The sequence below is a fragment of the Dipodomys ordii genome, unplaced genomic scaffold, assembly GCF_000151885.1.
Source record: "Dipodomys ordii isolate 6190 unplaced genomic scaffold, Dord_2.0 Scaffold47, whole genome shotgun sequence".
Classification (NCBI taxonomy): domain Eukaryota; kingdom Metazoa; phylum Chordata; class Mammalia; order Rodentia; family Heteromyidae; genus Dipodomys; species Dipodomys ordii.
The window spans coordinates 9,865,591-9,891,462 of NW_012267263.1; the positions used below are offsets into that span (position 1 = coordinate 9,865,591).

Sequence of the window (25,872 nt, forward strand, 5' to 3'; positions counted from 1 at the left end):
CTCAAGAATTTAATACCAGGAATCTGCCAATCACTCACTACAGACCTTTCTCTGATCCTTCATGATTACAGATTTCATAAGGTGGTATAAAGGCAGTATTCAGAGGATCAGACCACAAACATCCCCTTTACACCTTTGTCCTCTAATAATGCAACTGTTGGCTTGGCGCGGACAGGCTTTCAATGAGGTAAAAATGGTCACAGACAGACTTCCATAAGAACCAAATGATAAGAACTCGTTCAACAAAATTAAATGTCAAGATCACATTGCATTAAGACGTCTTGATTTAAACATTAAGACTGAGAGAATGAAAGTTGTTACTAGTCACTGGAAAAATTGTAGCCATTTCAGAATTTCCTCAAAGATTTCTAAATGTGTATCAAATAGCAGCAATTAGTAGAGAATTATCCATGGAACGGGACCGTAGTAGGGCACCATGATAAAGCTAAGGAAAAAGGAAACGTACATATTATGGGTTACTGTGAGAATGAACATCATGAATTAATGGACATACTAGAGCCCGTATGTTATATAATGGCATATTTCTTCATATAATGACAATATTTTAAATAAGACAAGCACATTGTTGCTAAAATGAATAGTAAATGTGAATTACACTATTAGAATACAGCGTGGAAGGACTGAGGAACAGAATCTGAATGCTTTCTTTATTCTTCTAAGTTATACATTTATGGCAGGTTGGTTTCCTGGTACTCATAGACTTAATGAATGCTCAAAGCATTTATATGCAAATGTCCACACCAAAAACACCATAAAAAGTCAACAAACATTTTTATTTGGATTATCCATTTTCAGGGTTATTATTATTATTGCTTCCCCTACATGGAAAGAATATCTTAGTTATGATACAAATACATTTATTATAATGAATATGTATTACTATATTGTGCTCTTGTGATAACTGCTTACCTGAAATATACATCACTCCTCCATATACAGTTCCAGCATGCCCATAGTGCGGTTCACTCATTTTGGCAACATAGGTCCATTCATTTGTCCTTGGATTATAACATTCTACTGTAGCTGTTGAGAAAAAAGAATTGTTTTAATGTCAAATTCAGCAATTAATTATATCTATTTTTAGATAAAACAGAAATATCTAAGGTTTGCAAACATACATTTTGTATGTATGAGAAATGCATTGGGAGCTCATAATTATATTCATACACAAACCATGAAATAGACACTGACAATATCCTATGTGCATACTTTAAGGACAACAGATGATTGGCAGTTTATGAAACTAAGATCTTTAATTAACGGTCCTTCTACATTGTAATTTTAGTTTTGAGAGAAAGGGGAAGGATCCTTTTAATCTTTAACATAATGTATTTTGGAGAAGTGACCTCTGTTTACATAAATATCTTTCAATCAATCTGTTATAACCTCAATATCAGTACAAGGACAGTCCAAACAGATGGAAAATTCAATCCTTTATTTTTAAATTTATTTTAATCCCTCTTTAAAAGGAAAAAAATGGTGCTACCATAATGACTCTAGTCAAAAGCACCAAGTGAGACTGATTTGCAAAATTCAGATGATTTACTGCAGACCCTGCCAAATGCCAATCTAGTTTCTTGCTTTCTCAAGCCTGCATTTTTGTTTTAGCAATAGAATGCCAACAGTGCTCAATGAAACAGTGCACCAAACTCAAAATGAAATTCAATGTCCCAAGTTCCTTTAAGCTTTGCTCAACAATATGATATAATTTTAGGAAGTGATATGAAGCAAAAGTCTACTGTGTGATCGCCATGGGAAAACCGTTTAGCTACTTAAAGCCAAATGCAACCCTGAGCTATGAGTTAACCTTTTTTATTTTTTTGTGCTGGTACTGGGGCTTAAACTTACTCAGCTTTTTTGCTCATAGTTGATATTCTACTAGTCTGAGTCATACCACCAGTTCCAGCTTTTTACTAGTTCATTGGAGATTAGAGTCTTATGGACTCCTCAGATCTCAGCCTCCTGAGTAACCAGGACTAGAACCATGAGCCCTTCTATACCTGGCTTTATGATTCAACCACTGAATGAGATACCCTACATAATAATTAAACCCAAAAAGGAGAACAAGACAAGGCAGTTAGGGAGGAAGAGAGGAAGAAATTTTACTTTTCTGCTCTATTAGCAAATTTCGTTTTTCACTAAATTCACTGATACAAAGCACATTTTTCTCCTCCAGTTATAGCTATATTTTTAACACTTTCATCTCCCTACTGATTTCCTTTTCTACTAACTTTACAATTACATTTTCAAATTCATTTCAAAGGTGTTTACTATATTTAGGTTCTTTGGGCAGTACTGGAGACTGAACTCTGAGTTAATGCTTTCTAGACAAGTGCTCTACCTTTTGAGCCACGGCATTATTTTATTGTATGTTGTACCTTATGTTTAAGTAGTTGCACTAACAGTTACCATTCAACAAAGCAGTTTATGTAGTTATTTTGAGATTGCAGTTTTACATTTTTCCCTGAGGCCAGCCTATACTCTACTTCAGTCCTCTTATTTATGTCTCTGTTGTAACAGAAATTACATGTGTAAGTCACCATACTCATGAGGTGGTGCCCTGCTAACTTTTTGCCTGAAGTAACCTTGAACCACAGTTTTGCTTCCAATTTTGTGCCTCCTAAACAGCTAGTATCACAGATACATCTTGACAAACCCTACTGTTCTTTTGATCTAATCTTTTTCTGGTTTTATTACTTCAGGCCTACATTCTTACCAACTCTACTTCTTCTAAGCCTATCTATCAAGTAGCAAGATCTTATAAAATAATCTTTCACAAAATATGGAGTATTTCCACAATTAATAACAAGTGAAACTTCCATATACCCCAATATTGTTTTACACTAAGGCACTGATGCCTTTTTTAAATTTTATTTTAATTAACATATGATTCCATATATTTATAGAACATGATGTGATAGTTTGACACATGTATATTTTTCAGTATATTTAGCATGTATGCCAACTCAGATATTTATTATTTCTATTTTTGTGAGAGGTCTATTTTGTGTGTGTGTTTTGGGGCTTTTACTTAGGGCCTGAGCACTGTTCCTGAGCTTTTTTTGCTTATGCAATCTACTACTTGAGCCACAGCTCCATTTCTAGCAGTTTTTGGTGATTCATTGGAGATGAGTCTCATGAACTCTCTTGCTTAGGCTGACTTTGAACCATGATCCTCAGATCTCAACCTCATGAGTAACTAGGATTACAGCATAAGCCATTGGTGCCCAGTTAGGAGATGTCTTATTTAATGTTCATTTCTATTTGCTTTAAGCATGATTTTCACCTAACTGTTCAGCAAACCTACTGGGTGTGTATTATTCCCTCACTACATTTAAAAGCAGCCTTAGTATATTGATTTGTTTTTATAACTAGCAAATTAATGGAAGGATTTTTATATGAGAAAGGAATACAGTCATATATCCTAACAGAAAAAGAGTTTTAAAAGATTTCCATCATCAAATTCTCATGAATTTGAAGCCAAAAGCAGATTTCACTAGTTGTATGCTTTTCACAAGGCAAGACTTTGCCTTGAACATTGAAATTTCCTATGTCTAACTCAAATTATTCTGATGTAATTTCCCTTGGTTTCCTCTTTTTGTGGTAAAGTTAGAAGTTGAGTAAGTAATCATGCTTTATGGTCATTAATATTCTCTTATATAAAGACAATGCTTTGTCTATGTGAGTTAATTGCATTTTTTTCCTAATAGGAGTTATTAAAATCTGTCCATATTTTCTCATGCAAGAAGGTCTCAGTACAATACCATAGTAACTACAGAATAGCTCATCATCCCTAAACTTGCCTTCCTCCAAATAATCTCCTTTAACTTTTCTACTCCTTCATTCTTCTCCTTCCAGCCAGGCACTGGTGGCTCAAACTTACAAGCCTAGCTACCTAGGAGGCTGAGACCTGAGAATCCCAGTTCAAAGCCAATCCGAGGCAGGAAAGTCCATGAGACTCTTATCACCAATTAAGCACCTAAAACGAAGTAGAAGTGTGGCTCAAAGTGGTAGATCATGAGTTTTCAGCAAAAGCTCAGGGACAGTACCCAGACCCTGCGTTCAAGCCCCACACCACCAAAACAAATTCTATTTGCAGCTACATTGTTATTATCAGAAGACTCAGTAATATATAATTTGAAAATAGAATGCATCTAATTAAAAAGAAGATGCACCTGCTCCTGTTTATATCACAGACAGAAGTTAGTCAGACATGGATTAGTGGCAATAACTCTGATGGGAGGAGGCGTAATAAGGAAAGATGGAAGACAAGAAACTGCAGCCCCATAGTGGTGGTTCCATCATAGTCAATGAAAGAAGAGAACAGGAAAAAAGAGCTGGGAAAATCTAGGGCAGGAGTCAGCACACTTCAGCCCATAGCTATATCTAGTCCACTATCTGTTTTTGTATATCTCCACAGATAGCAATACAAATGGACTTAAATTTTTTAAGGGTTAGAAAAGAGTCAAAGGACTAGTTTGTAGCATATGAAAATCAGATGAACTTCAAATTTCAGTAGTAATAAAGAACACTTTTTGGGACACGGTCTCATTCATTTATTAATTGTCTACAGTAGCTTTTTTACTATAACAGAAGAGTTTATTAGTTGTTCTAAAGAATAAACAGTCCACAGGATTAAAAAAAAGATATACTTGCTGGTCCTTTACAGATGTGTTGTGACCCATAGTCTATAAAATTAATTTAATAATTAATAATAATCAATCTATTAAATTAATTAGAGTCACTTCTGTTTGAAAGTTAAATTAGGTTGTTTGTTCATATATACACACATATATCAGTGGTTCTCATTTTCTGTAAGATCCCACTGGGATCCAGAATCAGTCTCATGAGATAATTTTGGACTCACTCGGCCTTTGATATCTGGTCTAAAGGAAACTATTTGTACAAAGAAAGATAATGGATTTTATAATTGTAAGGTGCTGGCTTGAAATTAAGAAAACCACCAATCCATTCAATGGCAAAGACATCAAGACACATTTGATAAAACTTAGTAATTTTATTATACACTTATTTGACAAAAATATTTTCCTATATTTTAGCTGAAGCAAAAGATATATGAAGAACCCTATTCTTCAATGTAGAAAACCTCAATGGAAGGTTGAATGCTTATATGACATAGCTTTTGAAAGGTGCCAGAAGTAACTGAGTTTTTTTTTCACTTAAGTAACAACTCCTCTAAGTTTCTCCTACCTTTTCATTGTAACCAGTATCAGGGAAGATGACAAATTCAAGGAATTTATATTTCAAAAATAAGCCAAGCACACAGAAACTCTGGTAACCTTTTTGTTTTGTTTTGTTTGCTGGTCTATGGGCTTAGCTTTTCCTTAAGTCCCTAATATACTCTGTGAAAGCATTTCAAAAGACTGAATACACTAAAAAAATTTTCTTCTATCTATGTAGGCAATATTTATTGGGCATATGAATTGAAAATTATGTACTGTTGCCAACAAATCTGTAAAATTGTTAAATGACTTCCTTATCCATCTAACCTTTCCAAGCAGTTTAATCTGTCTATATAGGCATATGAAAGTGCCAACGGTCAATTAAGATGCAAATGTTGACTTGTCATGACAGATATTTGCATGTGTGTAGAGAGGAATTCCTTTTAAAAAGCAACAACAAAAACAGCCATGAAACAGAAGAAAAATTTAAAAAAAGCCTCTGGCTTGAACATTCAAAAATATAATCAAGAGTGGCTTTAGAACTAAATTTTCCAATCTTCAAAAGTAATGGAGTCAGAAAGAATGGAAAAGGCAACTGACACAAACTGATTTCTATTTATATAGAAAATTATTAACAGACAAACTTCAGAAGAACCCACTGATACTGCTCATTGGGAGAAAAGGAAATTAGGGAAGGTTATATCAAGTGTGGGCATCTCAACAACATAGAACATTATAAAATGAAGTATAATTCTTACTTCTACTTGAGTATAATATAGAAGTTCAAAGGGAGTAGGGGAGGGGGCAGAAAAAACTGATACTTCAAGTTTCTGGGTTTTCACTCATTTTGGCCTGAAGGCTATCCTGCAATCAAGACTCCCAATTGAAGTGCACTTAATAAATCAATTGCATACTTTTAAGAGTCTGATATATTTTAACATAAGATTTTTATTACAGAATGTAGCAAAATATTTTTAAATGCTGAATTTAAGTGAAGTAATCAGTTACTAAACTTTAGTTACTTGTAGATGACAGGAGATATCAAATGAAATGAAATATCAAAAACTGGTCTGCAATTAGAGTTGTTTTGTTGCCACAAAGGGTCACTGTGTATATTTCAATCAGGCATGCATTTTTCAGTTTTCTTTTTCACTATGACCATCAGTTAGTTGTACAAGAGGGCTTGATTTTGACATGGCCACATATACACATAATGATCTTGACAGATTCACCTCATCAGGCGTGCATTTTTAATGCAGTTTATGATCTGTTGAATGGCATGTCCTTTGTACAACTACTTAAAGGTAATAAAAATATTTTTTGTGTAGTTTTCCAGTTGGATGCTGATTGTTTATGCCTGTAATCTTGGCTACTCAGGAAACTGAGGCCTTGGGAATCATGGTTTGAGGTCAATCCTGGCAGTAAAGTTCTTTTTGCTTTTAATTTAATTTAATTTTATTTGTGAACATACTGTACAGAGGGGTTACAATTACATGGGCAGGATAATGCGTACATTTCTTACCAAGCATTGCAGCCTCCTCCTTTGTTTACCCTTCACATCCCTTCCCAGCCTCCCCCCTCCCCCCCAATCCCATTCCTTCTCTCCCCCCTCTTCCCCCCCCCACCGACGTTGTAAAGCTCGTTTTGGACATGACAGCTTGACTTCTCATTGTTGCAACAGGTCCACCTGTACCCTTAAACAACTGGTTTTTCCCCATCTCCTCCACAAGTTATACTGACATCAAATATAGTGAAAGCAGGGGTTATACTATGGGGGAGGGACATACAAAGCAACAAGAGATAATCTTATAAATGTGTTAGAAACACATGCATGAAAGAAAAAAAATACAATCTAAGGGTTCATTTTCCTGACATCACATTATCTGACCTTTTCCGCTTGACTCAAAAAATACTAGATATTGCAAATAAGGGAAACCATGAAGTAAAGTTCTTAAGACTCCATCTCCAATAAACAAACAAATTGATGGATTGGAGACATGTCTCAACTAGGAGAGTACAAGCTGTGAACAAGTAAGCCAACTGAGTAAGAAGCACTGAGTGAAAGTCTCAGTAAAAGCACAAAGAAAAATGTAGTACATAAGCTTGGAGCCAGTGGCCCCCCAGATCTGTAACTGTAGCTACTCAGAAGTATGAGACTAGAGGATTTCAGTTGGAAGTCACCTGGGCAGAAAAGTTTGACAGATTTATCTCCAAGATAATCTGCCAAGTGGCTGACATGGTAGAGTGCCAGCCAAGTAAGAACAAGATCCTGAGTTCAGAATTAGTACCACTAATAAAACAAGATAAAAATTACCTATATAATCTTAGGGAAAATTTTGTCATTATCTTACATCATCCAGGATAATGTGAGCTGAAATAGAATCAAATTAAAATGAATCACAGAAGGTTTTGTTTGTGTCAAGGTCTTGCTAAGGTGCCCACATGAGATCACAAGAAACTCCTTCTCAGACTCCCCAGGGCTAGAATATCTTGGAGTAACTCTCTTCTAAAAAAAAGGCTTAGTCTCAAATCCACTCAATTATTTTTACTTCTTAGGATATTAGTGAAAATATTCTGAGAAATACACAGAGTTAATTCAGAGATAATGGCAATGGATTAGACACCTCTAGCACAATAAAGCCTGGAATACTGGTCATTATGAAGATTCCCTTATAGGTGTGTTCCTCCATGCATTACAGAAGACTATTTTTGAGGATGGGGAGGAGTGGGGGAGGTCAGGAAGGAATGTGGGAGGTGAGGGAGGGAAGGGACAGTGGGACAAGGAAAGGGTAACAATGATCTACAAGCAATGTACTCATTTCCTTACTCATTTAACTGTAACCTCTCAGTACAGCATTTTTACAATAAAATAAATTTTTTTTATTGTGAAAAAATTTTTAAAGAAGACTTTAATCAGAAAGAGGGGGGTGGTTTCTGAAAGTCATACTCGATGAACATACCCAGCAGAGCAATCTATTTGTTTCCTAACTTCTCATTGGAAAACACAAAGAACATGGGAATGGATAAGAAAAAGAAAGCCTCTAGCTCCTTTGCCTAATGATTATAGCTCTCAAAAGGTAAGATCTCTACTTAAGAGTAGGAATTTTGTACTGAAAATTAAAAATCCATACTGAGGATATCATTGAGAAGCAATGACGGAAGAGGAGCCTATTCCCTTTGTAAAAGAAGCTTTAAAAATGACCACTGACTTCCATGGTTGAATATCTATAATTTGTGAATTCCTAAAGATTACCTTTATGTTTGTTTCTTTTTGAAGAAACCACAGAACCACTATTTGCACTTTTGAGATATTTCAGAAACCGTACATTTAAATAGTATAACAAGATACTAATTTGTGTGGGTTGACTGAGGAGATCTGAAATGAATATTTTACATTAAGGGTACCAATGTGTCAACTACTATTAAAAGTTGGATTAATTAAATACATTGGGAAATCTATGTAGACAATAATAACATCACCTAGTCCAATAATCTGGAAAATCTGGTTTTAGGAAAAAAATCATAACAATGATGGGTGGGAAAATGATCATATAACTAAGAAGAAAAGGCTGTATAAACAGGAAACTAGAACAGCTAAGAGTAACTCTCTTCTAAAAAAAGGCATAGTCTCAAATCTATTCAATTATTTTTTACTTCTTAGGATATTTGAGAAAATATTTTGAGAAATACACAGAGTTAATTTAGAGATAATGGCAATGGATTAGACACCTCCAGCACAATAAAGCCTGGAATACTGGGCATTATGAAGACTCTTTTTATCATAGAATAAAAGAAGAGTAAGAAAAGCCAACTAATAATGGTGATGACAGATCTAGATTACAATATAAAATGCTTTTTTGAAAAATTATGTTACCCACATTTAAACTAAAAGAATAAAATTAAAAATTTAAGATTAACCTACAACCCAGATATTTCCATATTAAATTATATTTATGACCATTCTTAGACTAGGAAAACAAAAACAACCATCAAATGACTTATTAGATCAGTTTACAATGATGTAGTAATAAAAGAACCGTAAATTTTTTAAACTAATAGTCACAGATTTTTAGCACAGTAAATAAACACTGGATAATAGACTTAATCTATAAATAATATCATCTCATTATGTGGCTCCTAATAGGTATTAAACTATGGAAAGAAGAAACAACAAAAGTGAGTCCTCTGCAAGGGAATTTTTTAACCCATTAAGTTAAATACCGTGTGGGAATTTAAAAGTGAAAAATGAGTCAAACATCTGCCAAGATTACACTGGAATTAATTTAGATTAGTTGAATATACTTCCTAGATGAACTTTCAGGATGAAAACTATATATATATTTCACAAATAAAATAGACTTCACCCAATCAGTGCATTTACAAGATATAATTTGAACCCTTGTTAATGACATAGGCCCAGATAAGATATACATGTTGTCTGTGATATTTTCTAAAAGAAAATAGTTTAAAATGAACCTATGGCTATAGTTTTGTCTTTAAGTTCACAGAACTTGTTATTTTATGATTTGAAAGAGGTTTCTGGGAAAAGAAAGAAATTGGTGTCTATGTATAATATGAATATTCATACTTACGCAGTTCACCAGCTGCATTTCGACCACCAACTGCATACAGATATCCTTTGAGGGCACTTAGGTGGAAGAAGGTGCGCTTTTCATTTAGAGATGCAACTTGCATCCATCTGTTATATCGAGGATCAAATCTGAACACGGTATCAACTGCCGTTTTTCCTTTTGTATCATAATTGCTCTGTCCACCAACGACATAGAGGAAGTTTCCAATGACAGCAATGCCATGTTGGTATCTTGGGGCATCCATGGGGGCTAGAGATTTCCACTCATGGGCTTTTTCATCATACATGCGCAATTCCTTACTGACAACCAGCTGCTGTCTCAGCACTCCTCCTAATGTAACCAAATGAGTGGTGTCAGACCGAATGGCAGTCCTGTCTGACTGCATCACGGGCTGCATATATGGCATCATTTGGTAATTGCTGGCTTCCAAAAGCAAATTCACACAGGTGTTGTCAGTTCTCATGAAATCCACTGTTTGCACATAATTAATGAGCTCTTGTGGTGTCATCAGTGGAAATCGTATGTTCTTCATTAATTTGGCAGCAAAGTCCATCCGGGGCTCTTCCAGGCGAAGCCAGCGGCAGGTAGCCTTAAAGAGCTCGAGTTCAGTGCAATGCTTAAGGCTATTACTGGAAAGCACAAAGGCAAGACGCTCAAAAGGGAGTTTCAAGAACTCCCCAGTGCTCAGCAATGCAGGAAAATTCTTTAAGACAAAACTGTTAACGTATTTATCCACTTCTGTCAGATTGTAGGTGTTGGCAATCCTTCCAACTTCAACGCAATTGTCTAGAGTGACCTGTTAAGCCAATAACAAATTCAAACATGATTACATCCTTGATACATTTTGGTCACACAAAAATGTGTTCTACGATAGAGTGAATTCTACTTCTTAATATCCATACATATATACAAATAAAGATTCTTATCTAAATGCCCCACTGATCTGCAGAGAGGAAGAAACCAATTCATTGGAAAGGTGACTAAGAAAAATGACCTGTCAATCAGAAGTTAAGCTAAGAAACAACGTCCCACCTTCACTATGGCCAAAATAATTAAGGCAACATAGCTAGTAGCCAATCAGAACAACCTCAGTATCCTCTGTGCTGCTTTGTACTTGCTCAATAACAGCCCTGGAAATAATGAAGTCAAGACTGGTTTGGTAGGAGAGAAAAAAAATGACTCACTATTAACTGTAATTATCTATATAGCCATCTCTATTGCAATAAATCTCCCCAAAAGTAAAATCTTAAAAAGCATGCATGTTTACAAATCCAATATATATGAGTAAGAAATGCAAAACACATGTAATATGCAGGAAATCCACACATCAAGATAAAATGTGTGGTTTTTTTTTAAAAAAAGGATCACTCACAATGAACAGTGGGAACTAACTCTCAAGATACAATATATCAAAAGCAATAGATGACATTCATCCCATTAATAGAATAAAGTACCAAAGGCACATGACCAAGTCAAATTTAGTATATTTTCAAATTGAAAAGTCCCAAGTTATAGAAGGAATGTGCTTCAACATATTCCTATTTCTTTCATTCCATCTATTCTTGGATTTTTTTCTGTTCTAACAAGGCGCTGTAGTATCTCTATTTCCTGGGTTCTCGGGCTTCTGTAGATGTATTTTCATCCCACAGATGGTTGTCAGAACTGGTGTTCTGGCTAGAGTATAGGGTCTGAAATTCTCTATTTTGCCATCTTACTGATGTTCCTATTGCTTAGTCATCTGTTTATTGTTATATCCATAGCAAAGAATTTTAATAAGTCAAAGCATATTTGCTTAAAAAGTTCCAAAACAAAAGCTGTCTTTTCCAATGACTTCTGATTTTTTACGTTTTTCCTTGAGAGAACCAGGTTCTCCCTTTTCTTAGACTTTTTGTCTGTCTCCAACATACATAACTTCTCTGTAATTTTTGTAATTACTTCTAGTCACAGTGATAGGGTTTATTTTGTGAGTACCCTGTTATCCTCCACAAAAATAATTGCTTGGGGCAAATGGTAGGTGCTAAAATTTTCAAATGGCAAAAAAGATAATTGAAACCCTTTACCCTAACCTGATTATAAATTGGAATGATTCTACAATACTTAGCATATAGTTATATAATGTCATAAGGACAAAAATGAATGTCATATTACAGGTAGATGGTTAAAGGCAATTTTCTCATAGTATATTCATAGTATGTACAAGTGTTTTAGTTTTACAGAAAATTTTACCTAGCCTGCTTTGTACTGTTTGCTGCCACCTTTTAATATTCATTTCATGGTCCTCTTTTTGAATAACAAGAAAATAACAAAGAACAAAAATTCCAATTCTTATAAGCTATTATAATAATCTCCCTAGGTAAAAAGGTACTACTGTAGAGATGAAGTTGGTTAAGAGATTGGTTTTTGTCCTACTAAGCCCAATGCTCTATTATAGAAAAATGGTATTTCATCTCACCACAGAAAACAAAAATAATGCTGGAAAGAGATTAAGTCCTAACTGGTACAATCACCTTTCTTTCTAAATCTCAGTTCTGACTAGGTATGAGAAAAATCCACAATAACCTTAATGCTCATTTAAAACACCTCCAGTGGAACCAGAGGAAGATGGCAGAGGAGAAGCTGGAGGCTAAACAAGCTCCCCCATAGAAAGCAGTTTTAGTGTTCCAGTGAACAGTCCTAGGCTAGAGTATCACACCAAGTGTGCCATCACAGTACAGAGAGTTTGGCCAGAGTGGGATAATCCAGGCAAGGAGACAAACCTGAGCACTTGGTGGTAGCCCTGGCTGCGGCAGCAGCAGTGTCAGCCATAGCTGCCATAACTACAGACAGAGCCTGGGACAAAGGATCCAGATGCAGCATGTGAGTGGATTCTATTCACTACCAGCAAGAACTGACAAGGAACATATATCTTCATCCTGCTGATGGCAGACCAGGGACGGCCCAGGAACCAAGAGTCTGCCGTGAGTAGAACCTTGACATCCTTCACCACCAGAGAAGATCTTCATCTTTGATACAGACAAAGGCCAGGCTGAGCAGCTAGCTGCAACCCAGGCCTTGGAAGAAAACAATTGGAGATATTAGCAGGTCACAGGAACCTGACCAGGCCTGCCAGGCTCAGCTCCACCCAGGGGAAAGTCAACCTGCCCAAGCAAAAGAAGCTCCACCCTGGAAGGAGTGAATTTCTTCAGTGGGTAAACAGAGCCAGAGGCTGCCCCTCCCTACAGCAGCCTAGAAAAACAACTGAAACTCAGTAACATAAACCCTGAGAATGGCTCCAGGCTGGGCTCTATGAGTGTCTTAGGAGCTAGCCCCTTAGGGAAAACTATTGATTGCTGAAAGGCCTCAACCCTACCCAGAACCTAGCCTCATCACAGCATCTCCAAACTAGAGGAAACAGCAATCTCCCTCTTTTGAGATACTCAAAGCAGATCTCCCTCCCACTGAACTAGCCTGGGAGGAGGATCACAAAATCCTGGTTAAGGCAGAGCATTTTTCTCCCTGTTCAAATAAACTGACTTAAGAAATCAATCAAGCCACAGGCAAACCAAACACCACAAGGAGACCAGAGACTCCACCAAGAGACTGGCTACGGACACAGGGGAGATACAGGATCTTCCCATTCCCCCCACCCCCCAAAAAAATCAAAGAACTCTTTTCACTACCTATTTTTTTATTATTTTTAATTGTTTTCTTTCATAAATTTTATTTTAGGAGTGTGTGTGTGTGTGTGTGTGTGTGTGTGTGTGTACGTGCTTTTAAAAAAATCTCTTTTGACCTTGTGATACTTTTGTTCTTTTTCTTTTCTTTTTCTTTTCTCTTTCTTTCTTTTTATGTGACTTAAATGCTGTTCTGTTCATCCCCAGATATATACCTGTCCTTGATTATTAGCCTTATCCCTCATTGTGTACATACTTAATCCAGAAACTTATTACTCAATTCACAACCTCTTAGGCTTAACTTCTTTAATAGTAGTATTGTTTCTTTATATCTATATAACTTTCAAGTATTCCAATTTTAAGAACTTTTATTTTTATTTTTTATTTTTTCCTTTTTATCTTGTCCCTCCTCTCATCCTATCCTTTTCTTCTCTCAATAACATTTCTTTATAATTTATGTAATTTTAAAGTGTTTTGTTTTTTAAATTTAAATTTATGCTTTTCCATTTTTTCTTGTTTGTTAATCTCTCTCCTATCATTTTGTCCTATCCATTTCCCTCTCTGAGATTAGAACTTGATTAAATTCACTCTCCTTTTACCTCTCCACATCTCTCTAATTCTATTTTTACCCAACATTCTCCCTAAACCTAATAAGCAGAACTTAGAAAGTGGAAAAACCTTCCATGCTCCTGGGTTGGAAGGATCAACATCGTGAAAATGGCAATATTTCCCAAGGCTATCTACAAATTCAATGTGATACCTATGAATATTCCAACCTCATTCCTCAAGGAAATAGAAGAGGCAATCCAAAAATTCATATGGAACAATAAAAGACCCCAAATAGCAAAATTGATCCTTATGAGAAAGAACAGTGCTGGAGGAATATCAATACCAAATTTCACACTCTACTACAAAGCTTTAGTAATCAAAACAGCTTGGTACTGACACAAAAACAGACCTCAGGACCAATGGAATAGAATTGAAAACCCAAAAATGAACCCACAGACCTATAGCCATCTAATCTTCAATAAGGGAGCTAAAAAAAATAGAATGGAAGAAAGACAGCCTCTTCAGTAAATGGTGCTGGCACAATTGGTTAATCACTTGTAGAAAACTAAAGCTAGATCCTTATATATCACCCTGCACCAGAATCAACTCCAAATGGATCAAAGACCTCGAAGTCAAAGCAGACACTCTGAAAACATTACAGATGGAATAGGAGAAACCCTAGGTCTCCTTGGCGCAGGCTGAAATTTTCTTAGTAGAGACCCAGAAACACAACAAATCAAAGAAAAGTTGGACAAATTGGATTGCATGAAGCTGCAGAGCTTCTGCATGGCAAAGGACATAGCTAGCAAGATCAATAGGAAGCCCACAGAATGGGAGATCTTCACTAGCCATGCAACAGACAAGGGTCTCATATGTAAAACATACCTGGAACTCAAAAAATTATATCCCCCAACAACAGATCCTCAAAAAAGCAACTGCCCAATAAATAAGTGGGCTAAAGACTTAAAGAGAAACTTCTCTGAAGAGGAAATAAGAATGGCCAATAGACACATGAAGAAATGCTCAACCTCCCTAGCCATAAAAGAAATGCAAATCAAAACAACATTGAGATACTACCTCACCCCAGTTAGAATGGCTATGATCAAGAACTCTAATAACAACAGATGCTGGAGGGGATGTGGACAGAAGGGATCCTTACTGCATTATTGGTGGGAGTGTAAACTTGTCCAACCACTTTGGAAAGTAGTATGGAGGTTCCTCCAAAGACTCCACATAGAGCTCCCCTCTGACCCAGCAATCCCACTTTTGGGCATTTACCCAAATGACCACAAACAAGACCACACTAAAGCTACCAGCACTACTATATTTATTGCAGCATTGTTTACCATAGCTAAGATATGGAACCAACCCAGATGCCCCTCAGTAGATGAATGGATCAAGAAAATGTGGTATATATACACAGTGGAATTTTATGCCTCCATCAGAAAGAATGACATTGCTCCATTTGTTAGGAAATGGAAAGACTTGGAAAAAATTATAATAAGTCAGGCCCAAAGAAAAATAGATCCCATAGTTTCCCTTATTTGCAATAACTAGTATATGTCTGAGACAAGCAGAAAAGGTCAGATAAGGTGATGTTAAGCGAAAAGGACACAAGTGATTTTTTCTTTCTTGTTATTGTTTCTAACGTATTTATAAGGTACCATGTAATTTTTTGTTGCTTTATATGTCCCTCCCCCATGGTATAACCCCTGTTTTCACTGTATTTGATATTGGTATAATTTGGGGAGGGAAAGGGGAAAATCAATTTGTTTAAATAGGGATACAGGTTGACCCATTGCAACAATGAGATGTACAAGATGCTATGTCAAAAAATGAATTGTACAATTTAGGCGGGGGCTGGGTAGGCGGGAAGTGTAGTTGTGGAGATGGGAGGGAAGGGATGGTAGGGGAAAAAAAAGGAGGAGGCAACAATGTTTGATAATAAATGTATTCATTATCTTGCTCATGTAATTCTAACCCCTCTGTACAGTATTTTCACAATAAAAAACTTATTTTAAAAAAATACCACCTATTCCCCAATTCTATGAAAAGTTATGTCAAAGTGGTTTTACACTGCTTTCGATATCACCAACTCCATCTCAAAACTGTACCACTTGCATTTGATTCTCCTATATTTCATTATTATGTATTATATCATTATTTGTCAGTAATGTATTAAGTTTCCTGTGGCTGGTATGACCATTTATCACAAACTTGATAGTTTCAAACAACAGAAATTTATTCTTTCACAGTTGTTGAGACCAGACACTCCAAATCAGAAAACTGTATTATTTTCAAATAAGCTGAAATAATTTGAAACTGTATCAATTGCAATAACTCTAGGAACCACACAGAAATCATTTACTAGATGTTAATTATTACATGTTTAAAATTACAAAGAACTTTTTAACATATAAATTATAGTAAAAGGGGACAAAGATGTGAATAAAATAATACTCCTAATAAAACATCTTATAGAATAGAGGAAAGTTAAGAGTGGCCATAATTAAAGCTCTCATCCAAAACTAATGCATAATTGCTTTCTGGATTTTGTGCGAATTCACATTTCATGTACCTCTGTTCTACATACACACAAATGATTAAGAAGAGAAAGAACAGAATTATATTAAAAAGGAATCTTTCTAAAATTTGAAACTCAAATACTTTGGTTATATGAGGTATTTAGTTTCAAATATTATTAAAAAATTATTTCCTCCAAAACATTTGAATTCAGCATAATGATTGTTACAAAATGGAGGGGGATTAGGAGAGATTAAAAAAGATCATTATGTTAAAAAATTATAACAGTACATAGGAGTAGTTTTTTAAACGACCTCCATTTTAAAATATTTATAGCATCATGAATTTTTCAGTTCCTCTAGGTAGAAAAGGCAACCAGGGCTAATGTTTTTCCTATTTTCTGAGAAAGAAAGAGAAAATACAGAGGGAAAGAGGACATATGGGTTTAGCTACAGAAATATAATGCATGAAAGAAAATTAAAGGAAAAGTCAAATTTTATGTGTTCCTGGAAAGAACAGTCTACCGATTTTTATCTTTCAAAAGATGATAATGAATTCTGACAGGGAAGGCTCCCACTATGAAAGTACATGGTTACATCCTCAACTATGAAAGTACATGGATACATCCTCAACACAACAGATAAAGGATAAATAATGTAGAATGATGCTAAAAATATTAAAAGGAGGTGTTTCCTAAATATTCATAATCAAAAAAGCCCTAAAATTGTGAGACAGGAATAAACTACAAAGTAACTAAAACACTATCTTCAGGACCTGATTATCTGCTAATTAATGCATCAAATGCTTATTAAAAAGCAAATACTGGCAGGTACCAGTGGCTCAAAACTGTAATTCTAGTTATAAAAGAGGCTGAAATCTGATTGATTGTGGTTCAAAAGCCAGCCTAGAAAAAAAAGTCCAGGAGAACTCATCTCTAAAACAACTAGCAAAAGAATAGACTAAAAGTACTAGAATGCCAGCATTGAGCAAGAAAGCTGAGCAAATTCAAGTTTCTAAATTCAAAACCCAATATAGGATACATTTTTTTAAAAAGAAAAAAAATCAGTGAGTGATTTGTTTCTAAGAAACCAAGATATATCTTTACAGATTTGTATGTAAGTTTACATCTTAAGATCTACCTCCATATTAAAGACAAAACAATAACCAAAAAATCCACCAAACTTATTTTAACAACAATAAAAAACCAAACCTATTTTAACAGACTTTTAGAGACTCAGGTTACCTTTCCATGGAATTCCCTTAAAGATATTTTTATGAAATCACTAACATGAATAAATTCCAATTAAGCTATGTAATATTATCAAGCAGGTTAAGATATATATATATATATATATATATATATCCTTAATCATATACTATTTGTATCCCATATTTTATTATACTGAAGGATCTGGTTAAATGATTCTGTTTTTCAAATGCACTTGTCTTTTAATCTCAGCTTGCTTCCAGATTCACATGACACCACTCTAATAGCAATAACTAAGTGTAGACAATATATTTTGTGAGTCCTACCCTAAGCTCTACATCAGCCCCCCATAGGAAAAAAAATCTGAAAACATCTTACCCCAGAAATGAGAAATACTTTACAGAAGTCAAGAACTGGCAGAATTTGTAGAAAGCTGGCAGCTTCCAGTGTGTCTTGAAGGTTATCCATGTTAAGAGAAAGCTTTGCGGTATAAATAAAATCAATAATTTTCCTTAAACCAACTTTGCTCACTCCATGAAGCTTAATACACATTAAATCTTGTTCTTTCATTCCACCTTAAATGAAAAGACATTCAGTTAAATGAAAGTGAATAATTAAGGTCAAACTCACTTCTGCTGCTAATGAGATGCATTAAAATCAAGGAAAAAGTTTTATTCAGTGTGAGCATTCATACCAGATTCATACTTATGCATATTTTACAGTTAAAAGCGAGTATTTAAAGAAATTTATTTCTATACTAATGGAGGTCATATACAATGCAAATACTTCCAAAATACCCTCCTGTCATTTTCTTTCTTTTGATGTATTAAAGATCTTATTACTAAGACTCACAGTCTCCAATAGGCCATTCAGATACCAAAAGAAAAGATATGAAATAAAGATAGATAGCATGAAAAGGCACATTAATTTTCCATAATGGGGCAATGCTACGCAATCACATAGGCTGATGAATATTACTTTTGAAAGTATTAGAATGGCAGAGACCAAAATATCTGCATTTCATGTTACAAAGAAAATATTTAAACACATATGATCACAATTTTTTTAAAAAAATAAGCTACCTGTGAACATAGCTTTGAAGTAATCACTGGCAGATGCCATCATAACTCTATGCACAGGGAAGGCATCGTCTGTATCACCTGGCAGCAGAGTGACATCACAAAGCAATCCTTCAAGCCGAAGCTGGTCAAAGCCCTGTAACAAGAACAGAAGTTAAGCCACTAATCAAGGTAAAATGGGGTCACAAACCCCTATGTGATAAAATTCTCTTTAAATATTATTATATGCCGTATTTGGAAAACAGAGCCAGAAAAATGATTACTCAGTAGAATAAAGTAGCACAGTAGCTTTCTTGCTACTCAACAATGTATATTGTTTTTCATTATGTGAAAAAAAGATGAAATTAAGGCCAATTTAGATTAGAAATAAATAGGTAAAGTACATAAATAATTAACTCACTTATATGGCCAAGTGCTTTCAATTTATTATGGGGAAATTTTACCAGGTACATTTCTATTTAGCAAAGGCAAAATAACTGCACAATAGGAGTTCATTCTACTAATTGGGTTGTTCCATCTCTCTAAGAATTAAGGATTGTGTTTTAAATATTCTGATACTCACCATATTGCTGCTGCATGACCAGTTATCTTTCTAGTTTCAAGTTTTAAGTTTGTGTCTTTGTTGAATGGAGCCCAGGAAGCTCCAACTGGTGACTTAATTGTCCCTACGTGCTTAAAAGGTTTAATGGAGAGTTAGCAGGCTAGCTCTAACCGGTCAAAGAACAGACAAGGGTCTAGTGAGAAGGATGCCTATTGATTAGCTCTGAACATATATCCTTGATGGTCCCAAATAATGACAAATAAGCAGTTACTCCTTGGGAGAATAAAACATTTCTGATTGTAAGATTCCACAAATGTATACATATTTTGCAATATCATGCTTTAGATGACAAATACAATTAAAATAATAAAAATAATAGCTTTTAGATGACAGATACCAATCCACAGAAAATCTAAGATCTATACATACATACATACATATATCACAGGGATACAGTTTTAAAAAACTGAATGTGTTCACTATTTAGCCTGTACATTTATTTTTTATTTTTCCAATTCTAGCATAGAGGTCCCAGCCCCTATGTGTAGGGTGTTTGTGGAATTTCTAACAGAATATTTTGAAGCCTGCATAAACTTTGGTTTAGGGGTAAAAATTATCAAGGGAGATGCAAATTTCAGCTGAAAAACTGTTGGAATTGGGACTGATCAACTAAAAAAAATAAAAATAAATAAATAAAATTGTCAACCCCCCCCCAAAAAAACTGCAATTCCCTTTGTTCTTCTACCATCTCTCCCACCCTCTGAGAGGTCCTAAGGTTTAGATAGTGAAATGATCCAATGTCAGTGTCATTTTGTACTTAAGTTCCAAAATAGGAACATTTTATATTTTTTTCTGTATTGTAATAGGTAGTTTTGTGTGAATCTTTTCTCCTCTAGCCTTGTTGCCCCATCCTTTTCAGCATTGTGCTTTCTCCTTGAGCTTATTTGAAAATTCTACTCTGTTTTATACCAACCTTGTTTAGTGCATTTTTCTATGTTACAATTTGAAAAGAAAGCTATTTTTTAACTAAAATAATAATAATAAGCCAAAGATTATAATTGGCTGATAAAGTATACTCAACTGGTGACAATATACAATTTAATTAAAGGGAAAAAAGAATTTGGCAAGACTGTAGTTTCAAAGACAGAAATTTTTGCTATTAGAAAATCAGGGAACTACAAATACAAATTGCTTTATAAGCATATAATAACTGAATACAATAAGAACCAATATACAAGATTACTTTATCCCCTATTTTAAGGACCACAAAGGAAACTATGTTAAAATAACACTTCATAGATCTAGATGTAAGAAGCATAATACACTAATATGTAAGAATAATATGTAAGAACACATAATACTTAATACATAATACACTAATATGTAAGAAGCATAATACTCTAAAATTTGCTAAATATGCACATAATATGCACTAAATGCACACACTAAAATTTTAAATGTTGATTCTACACATGTATAAACCTGTCTAAACATAAATTTTAAAAAAACTTTTTAAAATAAATGCTTAAATCTATAAAGCTAAAACCTTGAAGAGATGATCTGCTCCAGCTATTTTCTCTCTAGAGAGAAAAATATCCATACATTATAAATATACTTCACAACAGGATTATGTAGCATGTTGGTTTTTGTTCAGCATGAATGACATGTTTTTGTTCATAAGTATAAAGTCCTTTATAAATATCCCTTTTCCTTTGTAAACACAAACACTACATACTTCATCCTCACTAATTCATATTTTTTCCTTGTTACAAAAGTAGAAGTGAAAGAACAATAATAGCTCATTTTGTAAAACAAATGCCAACTTGGGGAAAACATTTTCATGCTTAAGGAAGAAGTGGTTGTTCTAAGATTAATACATGGGGTCTCATGCGCAGTAAGTGTATGAGAATCCCATTTCAACTGTAGGTGAGTGTCAGAAAGTGCTAAATGAGTACTCTGGGGTCAGGGTTAAGCACTTGAGAAGGAAACCCTCATCTGAACAGTTGAGAGACCAGTCAGTGTTTTTGGCACATCCATCATATTTAAATGTTCAATTAAGACATGAACATGACAAACCAACTGTTGCCCCAAAGGCACAAGTTAGTAGTTTAAAACCATGCAACCACATTGCGTAGAACTTTGACTTTGTTGCAAGTTAACTAGGACTCAAACACTTCTGAAGTTTCTTCCAATAATAAAAATGAAAAAGGATTGGTTTTTCTTCCTGCCTCAAACATCAAGTTCAATATATACTATATATTAAAATGAAATATTTTAAATTTGGAATTTACAACCCTGACATGTTAGTGCCTACCTATAATCCTAGCACTAGGGAGGCTGAGGTAAGAGAACTGTGAGTTGGAGACCAGCCTGGGATATATAGAGAAACCTTGTCTCAGAAAATAATATAGGAGGATATAAACTGAAAACTAAAGTTAATCTCAAGTGAGATACTATATCTACCATTGTACATCTTAAACTCCACTTGAACAACCTAGACAGCCTCCTGTCTGAGAGTACAAAGATTTAATTCTTCTTGTTGTAGGATGTATAGTATTCCACAGTGGGGATATACTATAATACCTAGGTTGTCTTTCAACTTTTGAATTATGAAGAAGGCTCCAATAAATCTCTTTGTATATATACGTACTTGGGTAAGTATGTTTGGGTGAAATATTCTCAGGAGTGTTGTTGATTAGAAAAGTAATTATTTTTAGTGCTTTGATAGCTATTGGCAAGTGGAAGGATTTTTCTTAGGGAATTATCATATGTTAGGTACTGACAAATAACAGAAAGAAATATTTCTAGATATCAATAAGAGAATGTACACTATACCATCTTCCTTCATTTTTATTTATCAAATACATTTTAATCTCTAAAAGCAATGCAGATAGTAATCTTCAAAAAAATTGGGGCTAGACCTGTAATCCAAGGTCTTTGGGTGGCAGAGTTCAGGAGACTGTGCTTCAGGGCCATCCCAAAAATAAAAGTTCATGGGATTCCATTTCTGTCAATGGCCAGGCATGTGGGTGTACCTGTCACCCAAGCTACAAAGGATGTGTCCCTGCTATCCCTAGCAACATGGAGAAGCATAGATAGGCAAATCATGTCCCAAACTGAGACCCTACCTCAAAAATGCCCAAATCCAAGAGTCCTGGAGTCATGATTCAAGTGGCAGAGGCCTACCTAACAAGCACAAAGCCCTGAGTTAAAGCTCTAATCTCACTAAGCACACACACACACACACACACACCACACACACACACACACACACACACACACACACAATTACAGCTTATTCAAAAGCAATGATTGCCTCCAAGCTGTTATTTCCTTAAGCCACAAACAAAACAGAAAACAGGGGCATTTACTTTACCTCATGGCATTAAAATATTCCTATAAAACTATTTTATATTTGGAACTGAGTAATTCAATGGGCTTCATCCCTTCATTCACTTTTCCCTTTGAAAAAAGGCATGGCTAATCCTTCCTCTGTCATCAACTGTTTCATTTTTCATTTTATCTATATTCTAGTAAAATAATTTATACAGCTGGGCACCCAGTCCTCTAAATCTGGACATCTCAGCTCACCCAAGATCAAGAGTCTTTACTCAAAAATTTGATAATTTGGTGTCTTTATACTATTATAAAAATGGCCTACCTTTTCTTTCTACAATCTGGTGTCCTAAAAGAAAAGAAACTGAGGTGTCTAAATCATTTTAATTCTGATTATATCCTGTTTTAAGTTTAATTTATCTACTTTTGACAAAGTATGTGCATTTGTGAAAGTGTGAACTTATTTTCACTGCATGCAAAGTATTTTCACTTGCATGCTTTCTATACATTTCACCTCCTATATCTTCATACATACACATGGATAATCTCACATCGAAATTTGTATTTTCCAATTTTACTCCAGATTATTGCTACTTATATCCAAATGAGACCTATCAATTCAGATTGTTTACTAAATAGATTTCAAATGTTTTATATGTTTATTTTGTTTTAGTTTTTATGGTACTGGGGTTTGTACTCAAGGGCATCAACATTTGTTAGACAAGCATTTTACCACTTGAGTCACATACACAGACCTCCAGAAAGATTTTAAATATTTTGTTTATATGCCTTTGTCTGATATTCTAGGTATGGCTAAAGAGATGTTCCTTCTATAATACATTGTTGTATAAAAGTGGTTGTTGTTCTTACTCTTAGAATCTTTCCTCTTATTTTACTCTAAAAAGACTATCAATGGTACTCTCCTCACTTAGAATCTATCCTTTTGCTGTAAAGTCATTTTATTCCACCATTGGTACTTATTCCTCTAAAATTTCTATCAACATTGTTGCCTATTTCCACATGCTTGTTCACCATACACCTAAGTAGCTCTACTTTATGCATACTGTTTATAGAGTTCAATTAGTTTTTGAAACAGTCTTTAAAACTGCTTCTATTGATTTATATATATATATATATCTATATATATATATATATATATATCTTCTTTGTGTCTCAACATGTATCAGTTCTATATTTTTCTTTTTCTTCAGGGCTTTGGGTTTTTTTTTAAGAGGAACTTGTCTGTCTTCCAGTATCTTTTTTTTTTAATTTTATTTTTTTTCATTGTGAGAATACCGTACAAAGGAGTTACAATTACATGGGCAAGATAACGAATACATTTCTTTTTTGTTATAATTTTTATTTTTTTATTGTGAAAATACTGTACAGAGGCGTTACAATTACATGGGCAAGATAATGAGTACATTTCTTATCAAGCATTGTAGTCTCCTCCTTTTTTTCCCCTTCCCATCCCTTCCCATCCTCCCCCACCCTGCCCCCCACCCAATCCTCCCTAAGGAGTACATTTCTTATCAAGCATTGTTGCTTCCTCTTTGTTTCCCCTTCCCATCCTTCCCATACTCCCCCCTCCCCCACCCGATCCTCTCCCCACCCCCCACCAAAGTTGTTAAGTTCGTGTTTTTCAACATAAGGACTTGTACATCTCATTGTTGCAATGGGTCCACCTGTATCCCTAGTTAAACGATTTGTTTTTAGTTTCTTTAGTATTTCCATTCCCCTTTTCTAGAAATCTCCCTGGATTTCCTTTTTGTTTTCTTTTTCTCCAGAATATTAAAATGTGGATTTTTTTTTACTCTCTGAATTAAATTCAATTGACACATCAGGGCTGAGTGTGGTGGTTCTCAGTCAATTTGGTAAATTGGTTCCCAATGTTCCAAAACATCAATGTTACTAAATAGAGGAAGATATTCTAAAATATGGCACCCTAAAAAATTAAAACATATTACCTGTGCTTGATAAATTTTGTAACAATCATATTAAAACAAAACAGAATGACTTGACATTCAGAAATGTTATGCAAATGAGAAAGCTACACATAATTTATTATAAAACTTGATTGGAAGTCAGTACCTTTCAAATAAAATATGCCATCGTGTAAACAGGTAACACAGAAAATGTTCCAAAGCTAGCTCAGGTAGGAAAGTCGCTGAAACTCTTACCTGCAATAAACCACTCAGAAAATTGGAAGTGGTGCTGTGGCTGAAGTGGTAGAGCCCTAGCCTTGAGTTGAAGAGCTGAGGGACAGAGCCCAGGCCCAGAGTTCAAGGCCCCATGCAAAGAAACTCCTGATTTGTTGACTATAATTTTGAAAAGGAAGTAAAGAAGGTAATACATGCATCCAAAAAATTAAAAAATAAAAATTACTGCAACAAAATATTTTTATAAACACACACTAAAGAACTAAAGAAGTTAGCCTGGCGCCAGTGGCTCACGCCTGTAATCCTAGCTACTCAGGAGGCTGAGATCTGAGGATCATGGTTCAAAGCCAGCCCAGGCAGGAAATACACCACTAAAAAACAGGAAGTGGCGCTGTGGCTCAAGTGGTAGAGCGCTTGCTTTGAGCTGAAGAGCTGAGGGACAGTGCCCAAGGCCAGAGTTCAAGTCCCAGGACCGCCAAAAATAAATAAAATAACTAAAGAAGTTAAGTAATAGGCTTATTCCTATCTTTGAGTAAATGAAATACATTTGATCAAAGGAATACCAGCTATAATTGTATGAGGTTGTTCTTCATTTTGTTCAGAAAAGACAAAAGTAAAAGATGCATTTAAGTTAAAAAATATAAAGATGGGATATAAAAGTTCATATTAATATTAAACTTTGTTTTCTTTACATAACACGGTTTGAAGTGTAAAAACTTATAATGGATTCACATTACTATTTTAACTCACAAGTCCTGGTCTTCAATGACTTCTTGAATATAGCCCTAATCTAACTTTTATTATTTCCCTATGTACTCTCACACATTTTATCAGATTGTTCTTTAGACGGGTTCATTAATTTAAAAACACTTACTCCATTTCCAGTACTTGTATTTATGCCATTGTTTTTCACATGTATGTCCTTCCTCCTACAAATGTTATTTCAAATTTGATCTGTAAAGCTATCTCCAACCAAATCTCCTCTTAAATAACTGGATGCCATCGATCTGGGTTTCACAATTTAGCATT

At 34.8% G+C, this 25,872-nt stretch overlaps 1 protein-coding gene across 3 annotated transcripts in view; it reads right to left on the bottom strand.

Moving 5' to 3' along the window:
- The window catches only part of Klhl13 (kelch-like family member 13), a 167,164-nt gene that overhangs the window by 2,720 nt on the left and 138,572 nt on the right, over window positions 1-25,872 (bottom strand). For all 3 annotated transcript variants that reach the window (XM_013019873.1, XM_013019874.1, XM_013019872.1), the window contains 4 exons: window positions 18,811-18,943; window positions 18,107-18,303; window positions 9,797-10,592; window positions 931-1,044 (listed from right to left, as the gene is read on the bottom strand). In XM_013019873.1, the coding sequence (XP_012875327.1) occupies window positions 931-1,044; window positions 9,797-10,592; window positions 18,107-18,303; window positions 18,811-18,943 (1,240 nt within the window). The remainder of the gene's footprint in view (window positions 1-930; window positions 1,045-9,796; window positions 10,593-18,106; window positions 18,304-18,810; window positions 18,944-25,872) is intronic.